The 20,445-nt window shown below is 43.6% G+C and overlaps 1 protein-coding gene across 1 annotated transcript in view; it reads left to right on the forward strand.

Moving 5' to 3' along the window:
* Positions 1-20,445, forward strand: part of GABBR1 (gamma-aminobutyric acid type B receptor subunit 1) — a 193,164-nt gene that overhangs the window by 41,402 nt on the left and 131,317 nt on the right. The window contains exon 3 of the mRNA XM_030197552.1: positions 7,206-7,376. Within this exon, the coding sequence (XP_030053412.1) occupies positions 7,206-7,376 (171 nt within the window). The remainder of the gene's footprint in view (positions 1-7,205; positions 7,377-20,445) is intronic.

The following is a 20,445-nucleotide window of genomic DNA, read 5'->3' on the forward strand; positions in this document are numbered from 1 at the left end:
GATATCCCACATATTTACGCAGCCAAATATAGCCGCTAAAGTGGGGCTGAAAATTGACACATAGGAAACGTTTTGGTTTTGCAGTTCCTTTGTTATGGAATTCGTTGCCTGCGTTGTTAAGATGTGAAACTGATTAATTAAGCTTGCAAAACATTCTGAAAACCTAGCTATTGACTAACCAGCCAATATTCAAAGAGATAGGCAGGATAGCGAGTCCTTAATAAACTTATTGCTTGTTACGTACTGTTAACAATGCTGATTGGCTTGTTAAGCCAATTAAGTTATGCGCATTGTTATAGAATAGGCTTAGATTTAGGCATGGAACGCTAGGCGTGATATATAGAATCCGGCAGTATGTGCTAAGTGGTAATATTCAGCAGAGATAACTGGCTATCCTGAGCTAAATATTAACGCTTAGCCGGTTAAGTGTTATTTAACCAGCCAGAAGCCGTTCCTGGCCAGTTAAATAGCGCTGAATATGGCTGATTGGTGCCTAAAAATAGGCACCCCTTAATAGAATTGCCCTCATATTGCACAAAAGTATGCAGTATGTGATAATAGTGCATATGTTTCTACTATTTGATAATAGCTTATTTATGTGTGTTGAAAGTTGTTCTACTTATATAAGTGACATAGGAAGAGAATGTCCCATGATATAGTTGCATTCTGCTCTTGGATTCTTTCCATTTCTTATTGGACTTCAGGCAATAGCTGAAGAATGGACTCAAGAACTCACATATAGGACTAAATTCAATAAATGTCTCCTAAAAAATCGGTGCTGAAAGAAATAGTGCTTAGCGCTATTCTATAAATGGTGCTCAAAGTTAGATGGCGTTTTAGTGCCAGGAACCATAAGTACATAAGTAATGCCACACTGGGAAAAGACCAAGGGTTCATCGAGCCCAGCATCCTATCCACGACAGCGGCCAATCCAGGCCAAGGGCACCTGGCAAACTTCCCAAACGTACAAACATTCTATACATGTTATTCCTGGAATTGTGGATTTTTCCCAAGTCCATTTAGTAGTGGTTTATGGACTTGTCCTTTAGGAAACCGTCTAACCCCTTTTTAAACTCTGCCAAGCTAACTGCCTTCACCACGTTCTCCGGCAACGAATTCCAGAGTTTAATTATGCGTTGGGTGAAGAAATTTTTCTCCGATTTGTTTTATGTTTAAATTTCTTTATTAATTTCAAATTAAACAAAGGTAAACCTCTTTGAATAGATACATCCAATTCAAACAACACAATCAAAAAGAAATAATCTATACAACAATCTTATATTGAAAATGGATTTTATAGTCCACTAGTAAAGTGTAGCAGGATCAAGATGGATTGTAAGACCAAAGGAAGTTGGCATGGCCAAAATAATTTAAGGAAAACAAGCATTAGTTTCTAGATTTCTAAGTTTTTTCGGGACTCAAAGTTTGGAGTGGAGCCTGGTTCCTCTTCATATCAAGGAAGGACCGCAATTGGTCAGGTTGAAAGAATATATATTTTTTCTCCTTGAATATCAACATGCATTTGCATGGAAATCGTAACTGGAAGACCGCCCCCATATTAAGAGATTCCTGTCTCATGTCCAGGAATTTTTTCCGCCTCTGTTGTGTCCATTGTGCAATGTCTGGAAATATAGAGACCTTACTTCCTTTGAAATCCAGATGAATATTTTTAAAATAAAGTACATATATAAGTACATAAGTAATGCCATACTTGGAAAAGACCAAGGGTCCATCGAGCCCAGCATCCTGTCCACGACAGCGGCCAATCCAGGCCAAGGGCACCTGGCAAGCTTCCCAAACGTACAAACATTCTATACATGTTATTCCTGGAATGTGGATTTTTCCCAAGTCCTTTAGTTTATGGACTTGTCCTTTAGGAAAACCGTCCAACCCTTTTTAAACTCTGCTAAGCTAACCGCCTTCACCACTTTCTCCGGCAACGAATTCCAGAGTTTAATTATACGTTGGGTGAAGAAAAATTTTCTCCGATTTGTTTTAAATTTACTACACTGTAGTTTCATCGCATGCCCCCTAGTCCTAGTATTTTGGAAAGCGTGAACAGATGCTTCACATCCACCTGTTCCACTCCACCACAAATACTTTTAGGCATGACCATTTATACCAGTGAAACCCTGTTGTAAATTCCTACACCTAAATTAGATGAGGATCCCCTTTTTTCTGTAACAGTGTGCACAAATTGTGGGAACACCCCGGATCTGCCTGTGACCTTCCATGGCTGTGTCCCCTTTTTTGGATCCATGCATAAATTGTACTTGCAAATCCAGCTGCATAAATTTACATGTGTAAATGTTAACTAATTCCAGTTAACGCTGATAACTGTTAGGGCCCAATTATCGGTGCTAATTGGCTTGTTATTCTATTAAATTACATGTAGATATTGGGCATGCACCCAAATTTGCGCAGGCAATGTTTAGCGCCATGTATACAATTTTGGGGGATAATGCTGAATTATATTTTTAGTTTTGTCTGGAGGCTTTCTTCTACTCCTTTTCAGCCTCCAGCTCAGTTGACAGAACTTCCCAGGAAATATTCCCTATTTTATATCCTTCACTCCAATGTTGCCTAGTCTGTTTATTGCAGGAATAGTTTTCAGCTTGAGGCCATGGCCCAGGGCTCTTTCTAGGACCCAGTATACATAGGTCCTGAATTTAATCACCGGATGCCACCTTTGAATGTTGACCATGACTCCCTTCTCCCCATGAGCTGTGCAGTATACCTGTCCCCAACTAAACCAGAGAATAAAAAAATCACTTTAGTGATAGAACTGAGGACTTTTTGCATGGCAGTCTGCTGTACTGAGCCATAAAACCATTTGTATCTTTACATACTTCTTATGTAAGACCAGTAAAATCTATCACAGCCTGCCAAGGATAATATGGTTAAGAATGTTCCTAGGTCATGTCCATAAATGATTCTTATCACCCTATTGCAACATATCCACTATACTTGTGGCTAAATGCCATCTTCCCTGGTTGAATGCATTTAATTGTTTACTTGGTCATAGTATGACCTCACTATACTTGGATTTTGTTTTGCCCTGGGAGGGAGGTAAACAGTTTCCAATATCTTGGTTGAGCTTTAACTTTGATGGTAAGACCATTCCTCTCCCAGAGAGGCCTAGAGGTGCGATTAGATTCTACCGAAGAAGGAAAATCTCAGATTAATCCTGCTGTATCATCCGTCTTTTTACAGTTGCATTTTCTGCTTTAAATTTGTTCACTTTTCTCGGTAAATAAACTTCAAAAATTGGTCACTGCCATAATTTCTTCCCAGCTAGACTTTTGTAATTCTCTGTACCTAGGCTTCTGTAAAATGTTATCCTGCTTACAGTTATGCAGAAAAATAAATATTATAGAGTGTAACCTTTACTGAAGGAGTTTCATTGGCTGCCTGTCATGGCAAAGATTTAATTTAAAACTCTATGTGCCCCATATTGAGACTGCAGGAGTTAGCCTTGCTAACTCCCACAGTCAGCGCTGAGGCCATTTCCAGTGACCGGCATTAAATAACTGTTTTTATTTTTGGCCGATTCAAACATAGGCTCCCTTTTATCAGCCGCACTAGCAGCTGCCATGCGGCAACACCGACGTAGCCTATTCAAAGTGATTGGGCTTTGTCGGCATTACCGCACAGTGGCGTAGCCAAGGGTGGGCCCGGGTGGACCCAGGCCCACCCAATTTGAGTTCAGCCCACCCAGTGGCAGCACACCTATGATGTGGCTGGCAGGGATCCCCAAGCCCCACCAGCCAAAAACTCCCAAAACTGTGGCCTCCTGAATACCTTGTAAATAGAAGATCTTGGCCTGGGAGAGAGCAGCGACTGACACATACTGTTCACACCAGCCCCACAGCCTCCCCTTTGATGTATTTCCTGCCTACGTGGAAACAGGAAGTTGCATCAGAGAGAAGGCTGTGGAGCCAACATGAGCAGTGTGTATTAGTTGCTGTTTCACTGCCAGTGAAAACCTGCTATTTAAAGGTATGCAGGGAAGGAGGGGTGTCTGAGGGACCATATCGCATGCAGGCGAGAGAGGGAGGGACTAAATCACTCATGGGACAGGGAGGAGTTCTGCCCACCTATCTTGGGCCCAGGCCCCACCCAAAATTGGGTGTCTGGCTACGCCCCTGCCGCACTAGTGGCCGCTAACATGACTTGATAAGAGGGGGCCTTAACCGGCCAAGCCGTTATTCAGTGCTGACTGGTTAAGTTTGTATATTGCACAATATAACCGGCAATCCACTAAAAGTGAGATCCTGCCAGGTATATATGCAATCAGTACACAATAATAATGTGAGATTCCTTGGTTTACATCTATTGTTTAAACTGGACACATTGGAAACCTTTTGGTTTTGCAGTTCCTTTGTTATGGAATTTCATTGCCTGTGTCGTTAAGATGTGGAACTGATTAATTAAGCTTGAGAAATATTCTGAAATCCTAGCTTTTCAGTACACCAGCCAATATTCAAAGAGATTTAGCTGGTTACTGTAGCTGCTAAATTTCAGCAGCACTTAACCAGTAAATGCCACTGAGATTTGCACGTTAGGGCCCCGATTCTATATATGGCACCTAAAATTAATGCGCGGTAAGCAATCATGCCTAAGCGTATTCTAAATAATGCATGTATTTAGAATACACAGGTGTAGTTCATGCAACTAAATCTACACGTGTCAATGTACACCAATGAAAAGTGGCCTAAGTCCCTGCACGTAGATTTACGCGCACTGGCCCATATTTGTATAACAATGCACGTAGATTTTGGAATGCCCATTTCTATGTCCTAACCACGCCCCTTTTTGCCTGTGCATGTTAGAATTTAGGCGCAATACATTACAGAATGCGCTTAGCAATGTACTTGCGTAAATTCTCATTTTTGCCAATTAGTGCTCGTTATTGCTTGTTAAGAGCTGTTAACAACACTTACAATTTGTTAAAACAATTAATCTACACACGTAGTTATAGAATACACCTAGAGGAGTGGAGGGAGTGGCCTAGTGGTTAGAGCACCAGTCTTGCAATCCAGAGGTGGCCCGTTCAAATCCACTGTTGCTCCTTGTGATCTTGGGCAAGTCACTTAACCCTCCATTTCCTCAGGTACAAACTAGATTGTGAGTCCTCCTGGGACAGAGAAATATCCAGAGTACCTAATGTAACTCACCTTGAGCTAACTACTGAAAAAGGTGTGAGCAAAATATAAATAATAAATTTACGTGCATAACCATGTGTAACCCTAGGCGTACTGTATAGAGTCTGGGGGTTAGTGCCTAACTCAAATGTTGGCTATGTTGTGGGCATTCTGGGGCCAGAGTCAGAAGTTGACTGCTTAAGTATTAATGTTCTGCCCTTAAGTGGCCAGGTTTAGCACATAGTAGGGATTGCATAAAAGTCTGACCTATCTATATGCGCTAATCCATGGCAGCTTAAGTGCTGAATATTAATTTAAGCGGCAATATGTTAGCCAGCTCAAAAATAACTGGATATTCAAAGCTGGAGCCCGGACAGGGCTCCAGCTTTGAATATCCAGGAATAAACTCTGTCAGCAGTGAGCAGCTCAATATTGACCCAAAGTATTTATATTAACTACTAAGAACTATTTATATTTTTCTCATAATTATGTTTATAGCTATAGAAACATTTATTTTTCTTCAGATATAGGCATCTTTTACTATTGTAAACCATTCTAGAACTATTTGGTATATAAATATTTTGTTTTTAAATTTATTATTATTATTAGTGGGTTAGTGATCTGGATCCATCTCTTTAGACTGCAGCACTGGGTGTGAACCAGGGCCAGCCCTTCCACTAAGTGAATCTGGTGTCTGCCTAGGGCAGTAGAATTCTGGGACAGCAGCATGACACCAGCTTGACCTATAAGTCAGCAGCAGAGCGGCAAGAGCTGTCGCATCCTGCCCCCTTCAACAGGAAGTTTGGGTTATAGGGATTGGGACGCGGCAGATCTTAGATGCATGCAAGTACTCAAAGATCTTGTTCTATGATCAGGGGTGAGGACAGAGTTAGGGTGGCAGCAGTGGTGGTAGGTGGAAGGGAGGGAGGTGAGATGGAGGACATTGGTGGGAGTAGGGAAGGAGAAAGATGCTGGTCACCCGGTGGAAATAGGAAAGGGAGGATGCTGCACTAAAGGGGTAGGGAAAGAGGGAGGCTGAACTACGATGCAGGGAATGGGCAATGCTAGACTGTGGGGAATGATGTGTCAAACACATTGGGTCAGCCCTGGTGTGTGACCTAGTACAGTTTCATGACGAATCCTTAGCACTGGTTTCATTGGATTTGATTCCCTTTTCAAAGCTGTAATGAATCCTTTGTTTCAGTCTGAGTGTTGCATTAGCTTTTGTAGTTGTCAGACTCTGTGAGAGTAGTAAATCTGTTGTTTCAGTAATTTTGTCATGTCATTTCCAGTTATGCTAAGGTTTCATAGAGATATATTTATTCCTTCATTTGTTCTGTGACATGATTTCCAGGTTTATATGGAATTCTACAGTGAATTTTTTGCTTCAGAGTGTGACATCACTTTCTGTCAATGGGAGACTGAGAATCTTTCTCAAATTATGTAGTGGTGATTTTTCTTCAGTCTGTGACATTTTCTATGGTTGAGAGTCTCTGTGAGTTATGTAAATGAACCCATTATTTAAGCCTTGAGTGTGATGTCATCTCTTGTGATTAGTAGTCGTTCTGTGATGATATAGCTTGTGAGTGGGAGTGTTTATCTTTATGGGTTCTGCAAATGGACCCAATTCTTCAACTTTTGTGAAATGTAATTTCCTGTGGCTAGGAGCCTCTGAGATTCTGGAGGATTCTGTAAACAGGACTATAATTCATTTCAGGTATTTCATCATGCCTGCAATTCTTGTAGGATGTTATTTCCTTTGGGGTTCTGCAGTTGATTCTTTTGTTCTTTCTTGAATATGACATTTCATTTGTCTGAGGTCTCTGGATGATTCTTTAATTGGGCCCTTAGCTTCAGATTATGTGTCATGAATTGCTTGTGGGATTCTGCCATGTATCTATTGTTTCAGACTTTTTTTTAGCAATACAGGTCAGAAGAAACCTTTTTACTGGACTAACTTAATGCATACGTGACCAGTTTTTCAACAGCTCTGCTTCCTTAATCACGCCAGTGCATAATGAACCTTTCAATCTTTTCTCTTTGATTTTGTTTCTCTTCCAGCTCTCCTATGGTTCCAGCTCTCCTGCCCTCTCCAACCGCCAGCGCTTTCCCACCTTCTTCCGGACTCATCCCTCTGCCACTCTGCACAACCCCACAAGGGTACAACTTTTCAAGAAGTGGGGATGGACCAAAATTGCAACCATTCAGCAGACCACTGAGGTCTTCACCTCGGTGAGTGAGACCTCCCCCACATCATTCTGTGAGCAGTTATCTGTACAAGCTCTGTAGTTTTGTTTATCTTCTTTTTTTAATCCCTCTCCTCTTTAGCATGCATAATTTTGATACTCTTATCTAGTTCAGCATAACATTTTCTTACCAGTGTACCGCACAGTTCAAATGCCACATGGCACAAAATGAACATTTGAAGCCAGCTGCTCAAAGAGGGCTGGAACACATATTTAGAAAGTAAAGCCTTCTAAAAAAAATGTTTCAGAATATATGCTCATAACTTACACCTTAAACCGAATTTTCTAAAGTTAGTCCACAATGGGGGCTCATTTTTAAAATAGAAAAACATCCAAAAAATGGCACAAAGAGGCAGATGTACTTTTTTTTCACAAAAACATCCAAATCGCTATTTTCAAAACTCATTTTTAAGTTGTTTTCTATGCAGTTTATCTAAATCTCAAGGGGGCATGTTGGAGGCTTGTTTTGGGCAGAACTAGGGCGGGCTTATGATTTGGACGTTTTTCATAAGAACATAAGAATAGCAATACTGAGTTAGATCAATAGTCCATCTAGCCCAGCATCCTGCTTCCAACAGTGGCCAATTTAGGTCCCAAGTACCTGACAAAATTCAAAATAGTAGCAAGATTCATGCTGCTGATCCCAGGGATAAGCAGTGGCTTTTCCCGTATCTCTCTCAATAGCAGACTATGACATTTTCCTCCAGGAACTTGTCCAAACCTTTTTTTTAAATCCACATACCTTAACTGCTGATACCGCATCCTCTGAAAACGAGTTCCAGAGCTTAACTATTCATTGAATGAAAATAATGTTTCCTCCTGTTCGTTTTAAGAGTAGTACCATGTCACTTCCTTGAGTGTCCCCTACTCCTTATACTTTTTTGAAAGAGTAAAAATTGATTTAAGTTTTCCCGTTTTATACCACTCAGTATTCTGTGGACCTCTATCATACCATCTCTTTTCCAACCAGAAGAGTCCTAATCTCTTAAGCTTTTCCACATATGAGAGGAGTTCCATCCCCTTAATCGTTTTGTTTACCCTTCTTTGGACGTTTTCTAATTCTGCTATTTTTTTTTTTTAAAGATACGGCGACCAGAAATGCACACAATACTCAAGGTGCGGTCACACCATGGAGTGATACAGAGGCATTATAATATTCTTTGTTTTATTTTCTATCTCTTTCCTAATAATTCCTAACATTCTATTTGCTTAGCCACTGCCACACACTGGGCAGAAGATTTCAACGTATTGTCCATAATGACACGTAGATCTTCTTCTTGGGTGCTGACTCCTAGGGTGGAACCTAGCATCAAATAACTATGATTTGGATTATTCTTCCCAATGGCCATCACTTTGCACTTGTCCACATTAAGGACCCTGTTTGCTAAGCTGCACTAGGGGCGCATTAGCATTTTTAGCGCACACTTATCATTAACGCACTCTAACTGTGTAGGCGCCCGCAATATTCCTATGGGCGCATACACAGTTAGTGCATGATAATTTGTGCACACACTAAAAATGCTAGCGCACCTTAGTAAACAGAGCCCTAAATCTCATCTGCCCTTTGGATGCCCAGTCTTCCAACTTCCTAAGGTCTTCCTGCAATTTTTCAAAATATTAATATATTTTAACAACTTTGTATATTTTTATGTCATCAGCAAATGTAATCACTTCACTCATCGTTCCTATTTCAGATCATTGATAAATATATTAAATAGCACCAGTCCCAGTACAGATCCCTGGGGCACTCCACTATTCACCCTCCTCCACTGAGAGAATTGGCCATTTAACCCTTCCCTCTGTTTTCTATCCATCAACCAATTCCTAATCTACAACAGAACATTGCCTCCTATCCTATCTCATGAGGGATTTTCTCACTTTCTGAAAACCTAGATACACTACATCAACCATCTCACCTTTATCCACATGCTTATTCACGCATTCAAAGACATGAAGCAATTGGTGAGGCAAGATTTCCTTTGGCTGAATCCATGTTGACTCTGTCCCATTAAACCATGTTTGTCTATGTTTTCAGTGATTTTATTCTTTAAAATAGTTTCCACTATTTTTACCGGCACTGATGTCAGGGTTACTGGTCGGTAATTTCCTGGATCACCCCTGGATCCCTTTTTAATAGGCATTACATTGACCACCCTCCAAGCTTCAGGTACTACAGATGATTTTAACAACAAGTTACAGATCACTAACAGCAAATCTGCAATTTCATATATGCGCTCTTTCAGTACCCTGGGGCAGTGGCGTAGCAAGGGTGGGGCGGTGGGGGTGGTCCACCCCGGGTGTCATCGGGTGGGGGGGGTGCTCCGCTCCCGCTGCTCCTTTAACATTTTTTTTTCGAAGCGCTGGAGAGTGGCAGGCAGCGCGCCTCACGTCTGCCCTGCTAGTAAAGAAGATCTCGCTGATGCTGACGTCGTCGACCTTCCCACATTGAGTCCCTCCCCCCTCTGAGGCAACTTCCTATTACCGCGAGGGCGGGCGGGACTCAGTGTGGGAAGGACGACGACGTCAGCGTCAGTGAGATCTTCTTTACTAGCACAGGCAGACGTGAGGCACGCTGCCTGCCACTCTCCAGCGCTTCGAAAAAAAAATGTTAAAGGCAGGACAGGGTAGGAGCAGCAGGAGAACGGATCTGGAGGGGGGGGGGACTCAGAGGGGAGAAGGGGAGAAGGAGATTGGGGAGGGGTGGGGCGCTCAGAGGGGAGCTTAAAGAGGAGTAGGGAGGGTGGGAGAGCATCAAGGAGGGGAGAAGGGGATTGGGGAGGGGTGGGGGACCTCAGAGGGGTGCTTAAAGGGGATTAGGGAGGGTGGGGGAGCTCAGAGAGGGGAGAAGGGGATTGGGGAAGGGTGGGGGAGCTCAGAGGGGTGCTTAAAGGGGATTAGGGAGGGTGGGGGAGCTCAGAGAGGGGAGAAGGGTGGGGGAGCTCAGAGGGGTGCTTAAAGGGGATTAGGGAGGGTGGGGGAGCTCAGAGAGGGGGGAGAAGGGTGGGGGAGCTCAGAGGGTTGCTTAAAAGGGGATTAGGGAGGGTGGGGAGCTCAGAGAGGGGAGAAGGGGATTGGGGAGGGTGGGGTGCTCAGAGGGGGGAGAGAAGTGCTCAGATGGGAGAAGGGGTCTGAAGCTGGAACTGGGGTCTGACATGGGGGCAGGAGGGAAAATGGATCCATGCCTGGGGCAGGTGGGAGAATGGGTCTGGGGCTGAAAGGGGGGGATGCAAGGCATGTGGTGGATGAAGGGGAATGGAACTGGGGGCTGAAAGAGGGGGCAGAGAGAGAGGGGACAGATCCTGGATGGAAGGGGGGGCACGTGAGGGAGGGCAGACCCTGGACGGATGGGAGAGGGAGGGCAGACGGATTGAATGTGCAGAGAGAAAGGGCAGATGGTGGGTGGAAGGGGAGAGAGAAGAGGGCAGACTGGGGCAAATGGGGGATGGAAGGGGCAGAGATAGAGGGCAGATGTTGATGCAAGGGGGCGGAGAGAGATGGCAGACTGGGGCAGATGGTGCATGGAAGGGGTAGAAGTGGATGGAAGGGAGAGAGGGCAGACACTGGATGGAAGGGGCAGAGAGAGAGGGCAGACACTGGATGGCAGAGAGAGAGCGAAGACAGATGCTGGATAGAAGGAAGACAGTGAAAAGATGAGGAAAGCAGAAACCAGAGACAATGAACTGTAAATATATATTTTTATTTTTTGCTTTAGGATAAAGTAGTATTATAGCTGGTTAATAAATGTTTATAATAAAATATGTAAATAAGGTAATCTTTTTATTGGACTAATTTTAATACATTTTACTTTCGGAGAACAAAACCCCCTTCCTCAGGTCAGGATAGGACACTGTAACAGTACTACACTGAATTGACCTGAGGATGGAGGTTTTGGCCTCTGAAAGCTAAATGTATTAGTCCAATAAAATGATATTATTTGTTTTATTTCTATTTGTTAATTTGTAAAGTGGTGATTGGTATTTGTTAGTTTTTTCAAATTTAAATTTACATCTGCTGTCTTTATATTTTGCACAGTACTAGAGGATATTTTCTGTTTCTGTGGTGTTGCATTGTATGCAGAGTCTGGCATCTTGGGGGTTCAGTTTAATTTTTGTCTAAATAGAAGTTTATGATTACTTATTCTATAGTGGATTAGGGTGTATCTGTGTTGTGAAAAAGACATGGCTTTCAGTTGGCATTGACTGTGCAGGATCTACGATCTGTACTATTCTGTCTGGTTTCGTTTTACAATAGGTGAATTGATGTTCTAGTGCTCACTGTAGTGTTTAAGATGCTTTCCTTTTCCTTGTGTGACTAGAACAAATTACTGCTTATGGTATGGTAGAATTGCTCTATATGTCCTGAGTGTTTTGTATTCTTGGTATGCCTAGTACTGGATTTCGGGGGGGGGGGGGGGGGGTGTTAAAAAATGACCGGCCCCGGGTGTCAACTACCCTAGCTACGCCACTGCCCTGGGGTGTATACCATCTGGTCCAGATGATTTACTATTCTTTAATTTGTCTGTTTGGCTCAATATATCTTCCAGGTTCACTGAGATTTCTTTCAGTTCTTCTACATAGACACTCTTGAAAACCATCTCTGGTACAGTTAGATCTGTCACGATGGTGACTGTTTCCTTGTCTGTGCTCGCCTCGCCCTCTGGTGGCCAGAACCGGTGGCTGCTATGAACTGTCACCCATTCCAGACTTCAGCCCAGTCCAGTCCGGATCTTCCAGGCTGCCAGACTTGCTTCTCTTGTTTGTGCCTGAACAGCACCCGTAGCTGCCTTGTGATTCCTGCATCTGAACTTCAGCAGCTGATGGGCTTTATTAATCACCTGGAAACTTCTGTGTTTGCCTTTGCATCGTCTAAGGTCCCTGGTTTGTTGGTGCTTTCTTGCACTTCTGCTTAGTCTGGTTTCTTGTTTGAGTTTCTTGTCTGATTCTAGTTAGTCTGTGTGTAGGTTAGCTTAGGTTTATTGCTTATTTTCTTAGTCTTGTTTCTGGTCTGTATTCCTTGTCTAGTTTCTGTTTGTCTGTGTTCTGGCTTAGTGGCTGCTCTGCAGCTTTCAGTCCTGACTCTTGTCTGTCAGTGTTTTTCAGTGGCTGCTTGGCAACTTCAGTTCCTGTCCTCTAGCTTGTCTATTTCCTGCCTTGTGTAGTATTGTCTGTCTGTGAGTCCTAGCCCAGTTTCCTGCCTTGCTGCCCATGTATATTCCCTTTCTCTCTGACTCTCAGTCCCTGTTCAGCCTAGTGAGTATCCAGTTCCTGCCCTGTCCGGTAAGTCCTGCCGGCTGCCTGCACCCAGGGGCTCAACTCCTGAGGAACGGCGGTCAAGTGCAGGTGAAGTCTAGCTGTTTCTGTCAGAGTTCTGCCTTGTCTCTGGTGTGGGGTGGTTTTGCCTGCCACTGCTGCTCCACGGCAGTGGCCCAAGGGCTCATGAACCTAGTTTCTGCCTTGAAAACCTGAAAGATCTCTTAAATCTTCTTCAGGAAAGACCAAGGCAAAGAATTCATTCAGCCTTTCTGCTATGGCCCTGGCCTCCCTGAGTGCCCCTTTTATTCCTTGATCATCTAATAGCCCCACAAATTCCCTCACAGGGTTTCTGCTTCAGATATACCTGAAAAAGTTATTCCTATGAGCTTTGCCTCCAGTGCAAGTTTCTCTTCTTATTCACTTTTGGCCTTCTTTATCAATTCTTTGCATCTAACTTGCCAGTGCTTATGTCACTTTTTCTTTTCTTCATTGAGATCTCTTTTCCATATTCTGAAAGATCTTCTTTTGGCTCCCTTTAACCATGCTGGCTGTCTTTTGCTGTTCTTTCCACCTGTATTAATACATGGAATATATCTGGTCTAGGCTTCCAAATGGCATTTTTAAACAACATCCATGCCAGATTTAAAGTCCTGACCTTTGAAGCTGAGCCTTTCAGCATTTTTTAACCATTTTCCTAATTTTATCATAGCTACCCTTTTGAAAATTAAATGCTACTACAGTAGATTTCCTTAGTGACTGCACTCGAGTTACTAAGTCAAATTTGATCATGTTATGATCACTGTTTCCCAGTGTACCCAACACCATTTACTCTTGTACTAAGTCCTGAATTCCACTAAGGACCCAGATCTAAAATAGTTCCCTCTCTTGTTGGTTCCTAGACCAGTTGTGATAAAGGAACATTGTAAAAAATATCCAGAGCAAAAAATAGGATGTTTTTGGCTAGAACTGTTTCAATAACGACTAAGTGCCAAAAAGGTGCCCAAGCTGACTAAGATGACCACTGGAGGGATAAAGTCATGATCCCCCCTTAATCCACTAGTGGTCACTGACCCCCCCCCCCCCCCACCCCCAAAAGGTGAAATTGACAGTACATACCAGGCTCTTTGATAGCTGCAGATATAATGGCCATTCCTCTTAGAGCAGCAAACAGGTCCCTGGAGTAGCCTAGTGGTCAATGCAATGGACTGTAGAGAAGGGACCCAGGCCCATATCCCACTCTAACTGGTACACTTGTGTTGGAAAGTGTGAGCGTCCCAAAAATCACAAAATACCTTCTGAACCCACATGTAGGTGACACCTGCAGGCATAAGGGCTATTGTAGAGATGTACAGTTGAGTACAGTATATTTTTTCTACTCCTGGAGGGCTCACCATACAATATAAGGGGGTTATGATGTGGTGTGTACCGGGGACCCTGTATGTGAAATTCACTGAAGTGCCCCCTAGGCTGCCCCACTTCTCTTATGGGAATGTCTGTGTGGCCAGTCTAGTAAGACTGCTGGCCCCCACACATCCCAATGGCTTGTTTTTGTGCATTTTTCCCTTGGATGTTTTTGTTTGCAAATGGACCTTAAAGAAAGATGTACTAAGCACAAAAACATCTGAAATAGGTCAATTTTCAAACCAAAATGATTCAAAATGACCATGTTTGGCACTGGAGTTTTGGGCATTTTTTGCAAAACATTCAACATCAGATTTGGATGTCATATTGAAAATGCTCCTCTATGGGTTTTCCCTAAGTTAAGTTACATAAAGGGCCCTTTTGCTAAGCTTTGTTAGGTGCTAATGAGGTAACCTATGGAACTTTGTAAGATATAAGAACATAAGAGTAGCCATACTGGGTCAGACCAATGGTCCATCTAGCCCAGTATCCTGTTTCCAAACAGTGGCCAAGTCAGGTCACAGGTACCTGGCAGAAACCCAAATTGTGTCAACACTCCATACTACAAATACCAGGGCAAGCAGTTGTTTCCTATGTCTGTCTCAATAGCAGACTATGGACTTTTCCTCCAGGAATTTGTCCAAACCTTTTTAAACCCTAAGGGGTCCTGTTACGAAAGGGGCCTGCGCTGGCGTCAATACATGTTTTTGATGTGCGCCAAGGCCCCCTTTTACCGCACAGGTTTAAAGGCAGGTCTTTGTTTTTTTCAAGAAATGGCCGTACAGCGAGTGAAGCAGTAGCCATTTTGGGGGGAGGGGGGAGAACTTAATGTCACCCATTGAGGTGGTGGCAAGGGCTCCCGTGCTAACCCAGCGGTAACAAGGCAGCACACGGCACTGCCCAATTACTTCTGGGTACACACTAGCGCTACAAAAATTGAAATATTTTTGCAGCATCGGAAATGGTGCATGCTGAGGGAGGGAACTACCACTGAGCTACTGCGGTAGCCCGGCAGTACTTCCCTTTTAGTGAGCGGTAAGCCCGCATTGGGCTTTCTTCCGCTTCATAAAAGGGCCCCTAAATGCTTTGAAAATGAGCCCCAGTGTGCACCTAATGCAGCTTAAATGGCGAACTATGAGATGCACTCAGGCATTCTACAATAAGACCCAAATGTGTACACACTAACCAAGCACTTAAAAATTATTTAATTTTTTTTCCAAGGGGCCTGCCTGGGGCGGAGAATGGGCATTTCTGCTCTAATCAGTTAGTGTAGCTACATTACCGCATGCTAACTGATTAGCACAGGAATAGTGTGTGGTAAGTGCACACAGACTAATTTTTTTTATATTCAAATATATTTATTGATTTTAACATTTACATTCAAATATAAATGTTTAAGCAATATCCAAAAATACATGACAAAAGGCAATAAACAAGTTTGCACAGAAATCATTCCCTCTTTAAAGTTGTCCACAACACAAGACAAGATGGGATCCAAATACTAGGCAAAAAGACAATAATATTATTAGAGCAAGGAAGAGCAAGAGAATACTCACAATCGAACTAATAGCATTTTAAGTAATGGGCGTATCCAAAGAGTCCCTAACACTTTCTTTAGATGTAATAAATTGCAAAAGTTTTGGAGGGTCAAAAAAATATAATTATTAGTTTTTAGGGACACAAGACATCTACAGGGAAATTTTAATTTAAACAATGCTCCTAAGCTGAGAACTCTTGGTTTATACACCAAGAATTCTCTTCTTTTTTGTGTGTCCCTGGCCAAATCTGGAAAAACTTGAATTTTGCTTCCCAAAAAGAGTCCGTTAATATGATGAAAATAAGCACGGAAAATATTATTTCTGTCCTGTTCTAAAGCAAAAGTCACCAAAAGTGTAGTTCTTTCTGTCACCACTTCTAATGAACTCTCCAAAAATTCAGTCAAATTTAAATCAGAAACAAATTGAGGTTGCACATTAGAAGATCTTGAGGAACCTGTTATATACTGGGTTCTCACTGTAGGTGGTAAACCCTCCTTTGGTATTCCTAATATTTCTCCAAAATATTTTTTTAACATATCCAAGGCAGGTATTAACGGTGATTTGGGGAAATTTATAAACCTCAAATTATTCCTACGGCCTTGATTTTCCAGGAATTCAAGTTTTCGGGCTTGAATATCCTTCTCTTTTATATGCTTTGTAGTAACATTATGTAATTGAGCAACTTCCCCCTTCAAGGCTGTTATTTGATTTACTTGATCCTGAATATTTTCGGACAAATTTTGAGTAGTCTGTTTCAGTTCCATAATTTCTCCTTTAAAGGAGTTAGAAATTGATGTAAAAGTGGAGTTCAAACCTTGTGCAGCGTCCCATAACGACTCCATCGTCACCACAGCTGGTCTTGGCAAACCTCCGTTTCCACTAGAAGTTAAACTTTGGGCAGAAAAAGAGGAGAGCAGTGTTCTCTGCATCCCCTCCGTTGTCACTCCGTTTGGGGTTGAGGCATCGCAAGGTCCTCCTCCTTCAGCAAGCACTGGTTCAACGTTCACCCTCGCTTGCTGTAACTCCGTCGGCGCCAGTTCTCTTCCGGGTCGCGTGGGGAGCTGTGTTAGAGGGAGGGCTCAGTGACGCTCCCTCTATGCTGTGGTCCACATCTGAAGATGCAGAACCCATCGAGGCAGGCCTCCGCTCCTAAAGAGCGAAATTTTCCAAAGTTGCCTGGCGCGCAGAAGTGGTCATTGCCATGTTGGAGGAGGTAAGACCCCTGGCTCTTCCCTTTTCTTTTCCCCATCATACCATATGGGGAAAACTCTTTGTCGTCTGGCTACTTCAGAGTTTCTCAGGAGCACAGAGCACAGTGTATACACCTTGCTCTAGGCGCCATCTTGGATCCAATCACTAATTTTTTTTAATGCCCACGTGCTAATGGCAACATCAGTGTATAGCCATTAAAAACAGAAAAAGGCATTTTAATTGCTTCAGTAAAAATGGCCTTGGTACACTGGGAAAATGTCACGATTGTGACTGCTTTCCTGGTTTGTGCTCCCCTCTCCCACTGGTAGCCGGTACCGGTGACTGCTATGGACTATCTGTTGCTGTTTTCCAGCATGTTCCAGAGGCCAGTCCGGTCCAGATTTTCCAGTCTGCCAGACTTGCTTGGCTTGTTTGTACCTAAGCAGCACCCTTACGTACCTTGAGATTCCTGCAGTTGAGCCTCAGCTGGTGACTGTCTTTATTAAGCACCTGTGGGCTTTGTTGCTTTGCCTTTGCAATGCCAAAGGTCGCGGTGAGTTGGTGTGCTGTTAGGAGCACTTCTGCCTGCTTTGTTTGAGATTACCTGATTTTCCCTTTTGGCTTCCCTGCTTTTCCCTTTTGGTGCTGTTAGGAGCACTTCTGTCTTATTGGTGTGCTGTGAGGAGCACTTCTGTCTTGTAGTGTGCTATTAGGAGCACTTCTGCCTCACTTTGTCTGAGCTTCCCTGCCTTTCCCTTTTAGCTTCCCTGATTTTTCCTTTTGGTGCTGTTAGGAGCACTTCTGCCTTGCTTTGGTTCGTGCCTGTATGCCTTGTCTTGTTCCCTCTAGTGTTTGTCTGCCTTCTCTGTCTTGTGTTGTTTCTCTAGGCCCCTCTGCCTTTACCTTCAGTCCCTGTTTAATCAAGCTTGTTGCTGTATCCTGTCACCTGAGGGAGTACCCTCAGTCCAGATTCCTGGTCCTTTTTTAGTCAAGCTTGCTTTAGAGTCCTATACCCTGTGTGAGTTCCTGTATCCCATAAGTCCTGCCGGCTGCCCGCACCTAGGGACTCAACCCTGAGGGAACAGCGGTCAAGCGCAGGTGAAGTCTTGCTCCGGCCCTGTGTTCCAGTTTGATAGTTCTAGTCCTATGTGTTCCTGCTTGCTTATCTACATCTGCAGCTTCTGTCTTGTTTGTTTGTTAGTCCAGTTCTGGTTGGGGGGTTTTGCCTGCTGCTGCCGCTCAACGGTGTATATAAGTGAAAACATTCAAGCATTACTATGACAGTCTGACAGGGTGGGAGGAGGGGGGTGGGTAGGAAGTATGCATGGGGACATCAAAGCATATCATTGATACTCTAACAGGATGGGTGTGGATAGGTGAGGGGAGGGTGATCAACAGAGACATACAGCTTTATGGTTTATAACAGAAAGGACTTAACAGGGATCTGGGGTTCCTAGCCATTATAAACCATAAAGCTGTATGTCTCTGTTGATCACCCTCCCCTCACCTATCCACACCCATCGTGTTAGAATATCGATGATATGCTTTGATGTCCCCATGCATACTTCCTACCCACCCCCCTCCTCCCACCCTGTCAGACTGTCATAGTAATGCTTGACTGTTTTCACTTATATACACTGTCAGCTAGCACATTTGCTTATTTCCGATCTGAGGAAGAAGGGCAACCTTCGAAAGCTAATCAAGAAATGTATTAAGTTATGTCCAATAAAAAAGGTATCATCTTATTTTCTTTTCCATGTTTTATTTTGTTTGATTTCTATTGATAAGAAATTTAGTTAAATTAAAAGATTCTACTGGGCCAATAGATTAGTCTCGTCCTCCCTCTGGGACACCTGAACAATATTCTTAACAAATAATAACAAGAAGAGAACAAACTTTTGTCAGATTCTGGTTGAATCAAGAATCCTTAAAGAATTGTCTAAACAGTATCTCAGGTGATAGCCATGGACAAATTGGAAAATTCAGCTCCTGAAGATTTTACATTTAACTTCATTTTCCATAACCTCTAATTCCCTATGTAAAACTAAGCTATCCTTAATTCCAGATGTTTCTACAGTCTATAAAATACCACATTTGGTCTATAATGATGTTAAACGTCCTTCAAATGTCATCATATTGGTGTTAATATTCTCCATATGTATCACTACTTGAGATGAAAAATTATACAACTGAGTCAATGGTTTCTTCAAGAGAACTTCCAAACCATGTATAATCTTCCATGCAGTCAATAAAAAGCATCATTTGTAGAATACAATTTCTTCTTTTTGATTCCTCTAATCTTCCACACATCCACTAAAGTCACCTCACTTGTAGGAACCACTTTCTCTGATGATAAACTCTTATTCCACATAACAGGCTGAAGAGGCCTAGAGGCCACACTGGAGTTGTAGAAGTACTAAGAGTGAAAATTTCTCTTCTCAGTGGATATGAAGACTCAGCTAGTGTATCCTTTAATTCCACCGGACTAGAATGGAGGAAGACACTGCAGTAGAAACTTATACCACATGTTTATCAGTTGGTCCAAGTATCTTCTGAAGGACAGAGATAGTACTTTTCTTTTTCCCTTTTTTTTCATCATGGCCATCCTCAGTCAAAGATGTCAGACAAAGATAATCCCATGGCTCTGTGCTCCTCTTGGGCTTTCTTATGACTGTGTTAGAATTCTGTAGTCAGCAGGGGCGTATCTGCGTGGGGCCACAGGGGCCTGGGCCCCCGCAGATTTTGCCCCGGACCCCCCTACCGCCGTTAACCCTCCCTCCCTCGCCTACCGCCGTCACCTACCCCGAGGTCCACTTCCTCCGGCTTTTTAAAATATTGCTTCAGCTGGCGGGGGACCCCAACCCCCCGCCAGCCCAGCCGCGATGTTTAACTTTTTCATCCTCGTCGTGCAGCGCGCTGTGAAAGCTGCATGCATCTTAGTTCCAGTTGGATGGAGTCTGACGTCGCAGCACGTTGACGTTACAACGTGCTGCGACGTCAGACTCCATCCAACTGGAACTAAAGATGCATGCAGCTTTCACAGCGCGCTGCACGACGAGGATGAAAAAGTTAAATATTGCGGCTGGGCTGGCGGGGGGTTGGGGTCCCCCGCCAGCTGAAGCAATATTTTAAAAAGCCGGAGGAAGCGGACCTCGGGGTAGGTGACGGCGGTAGGCGGGGGAGGGAGGGAGTGTTAACGGCAGGGGGGATGACAGCGGTAGGGGGGGGCTATAATGTGCCCCCTCACTCTAGCCCCTGCCCCCCTACCGCCGAACCTCAGATACGCCCCTGGTAGTCAGGCAGGGGAATGCTTGGAACAGCTCCTGATTGGCCGTCAGGGGCTGAGCTGATGTCAGTCTGATCTACTTAAGCTTACCTTTCCCTACAACCCCTGCTTTGGCGTTACTCCAATTCTGCTGAAGCCTTACCTTTGCTCTGTCTGAGCTATTAGCTCTGTGCTTGCGTGGAGTTGTTACTCCTTTCCTTGCTTGCAGTTTCAGTTGCTCTGTCTCTGTCTGCCGGCTGCTGCCTGCGTGTGTCTAATTATCTCTCTACACTGCACCTGGGACTCTCTCTCTGTTTGGCTGTGGTGCTGTGTGGTGAGTTCCTTCCTCATCCTGTTCTAGTTTGTTTGTTTTGCTTCCCCTTCCTTCGAAGTTCCCTTTGTGCTGTG

Source organism: Microcaecilia unicolor, chromosome 3 (genome assembly GCF_901765095.1).
Source record: "Microcaecilia unicolor chromosome 3, aMicUni1.1, whole genome shotgun sequence".
Lineage (NCBI taxonomy): Eukaryota > Metazoa > Chordata > Amphibia > Gymnophiona > Siphonopidae > Microcaecilia > Microcaecilia unicolor.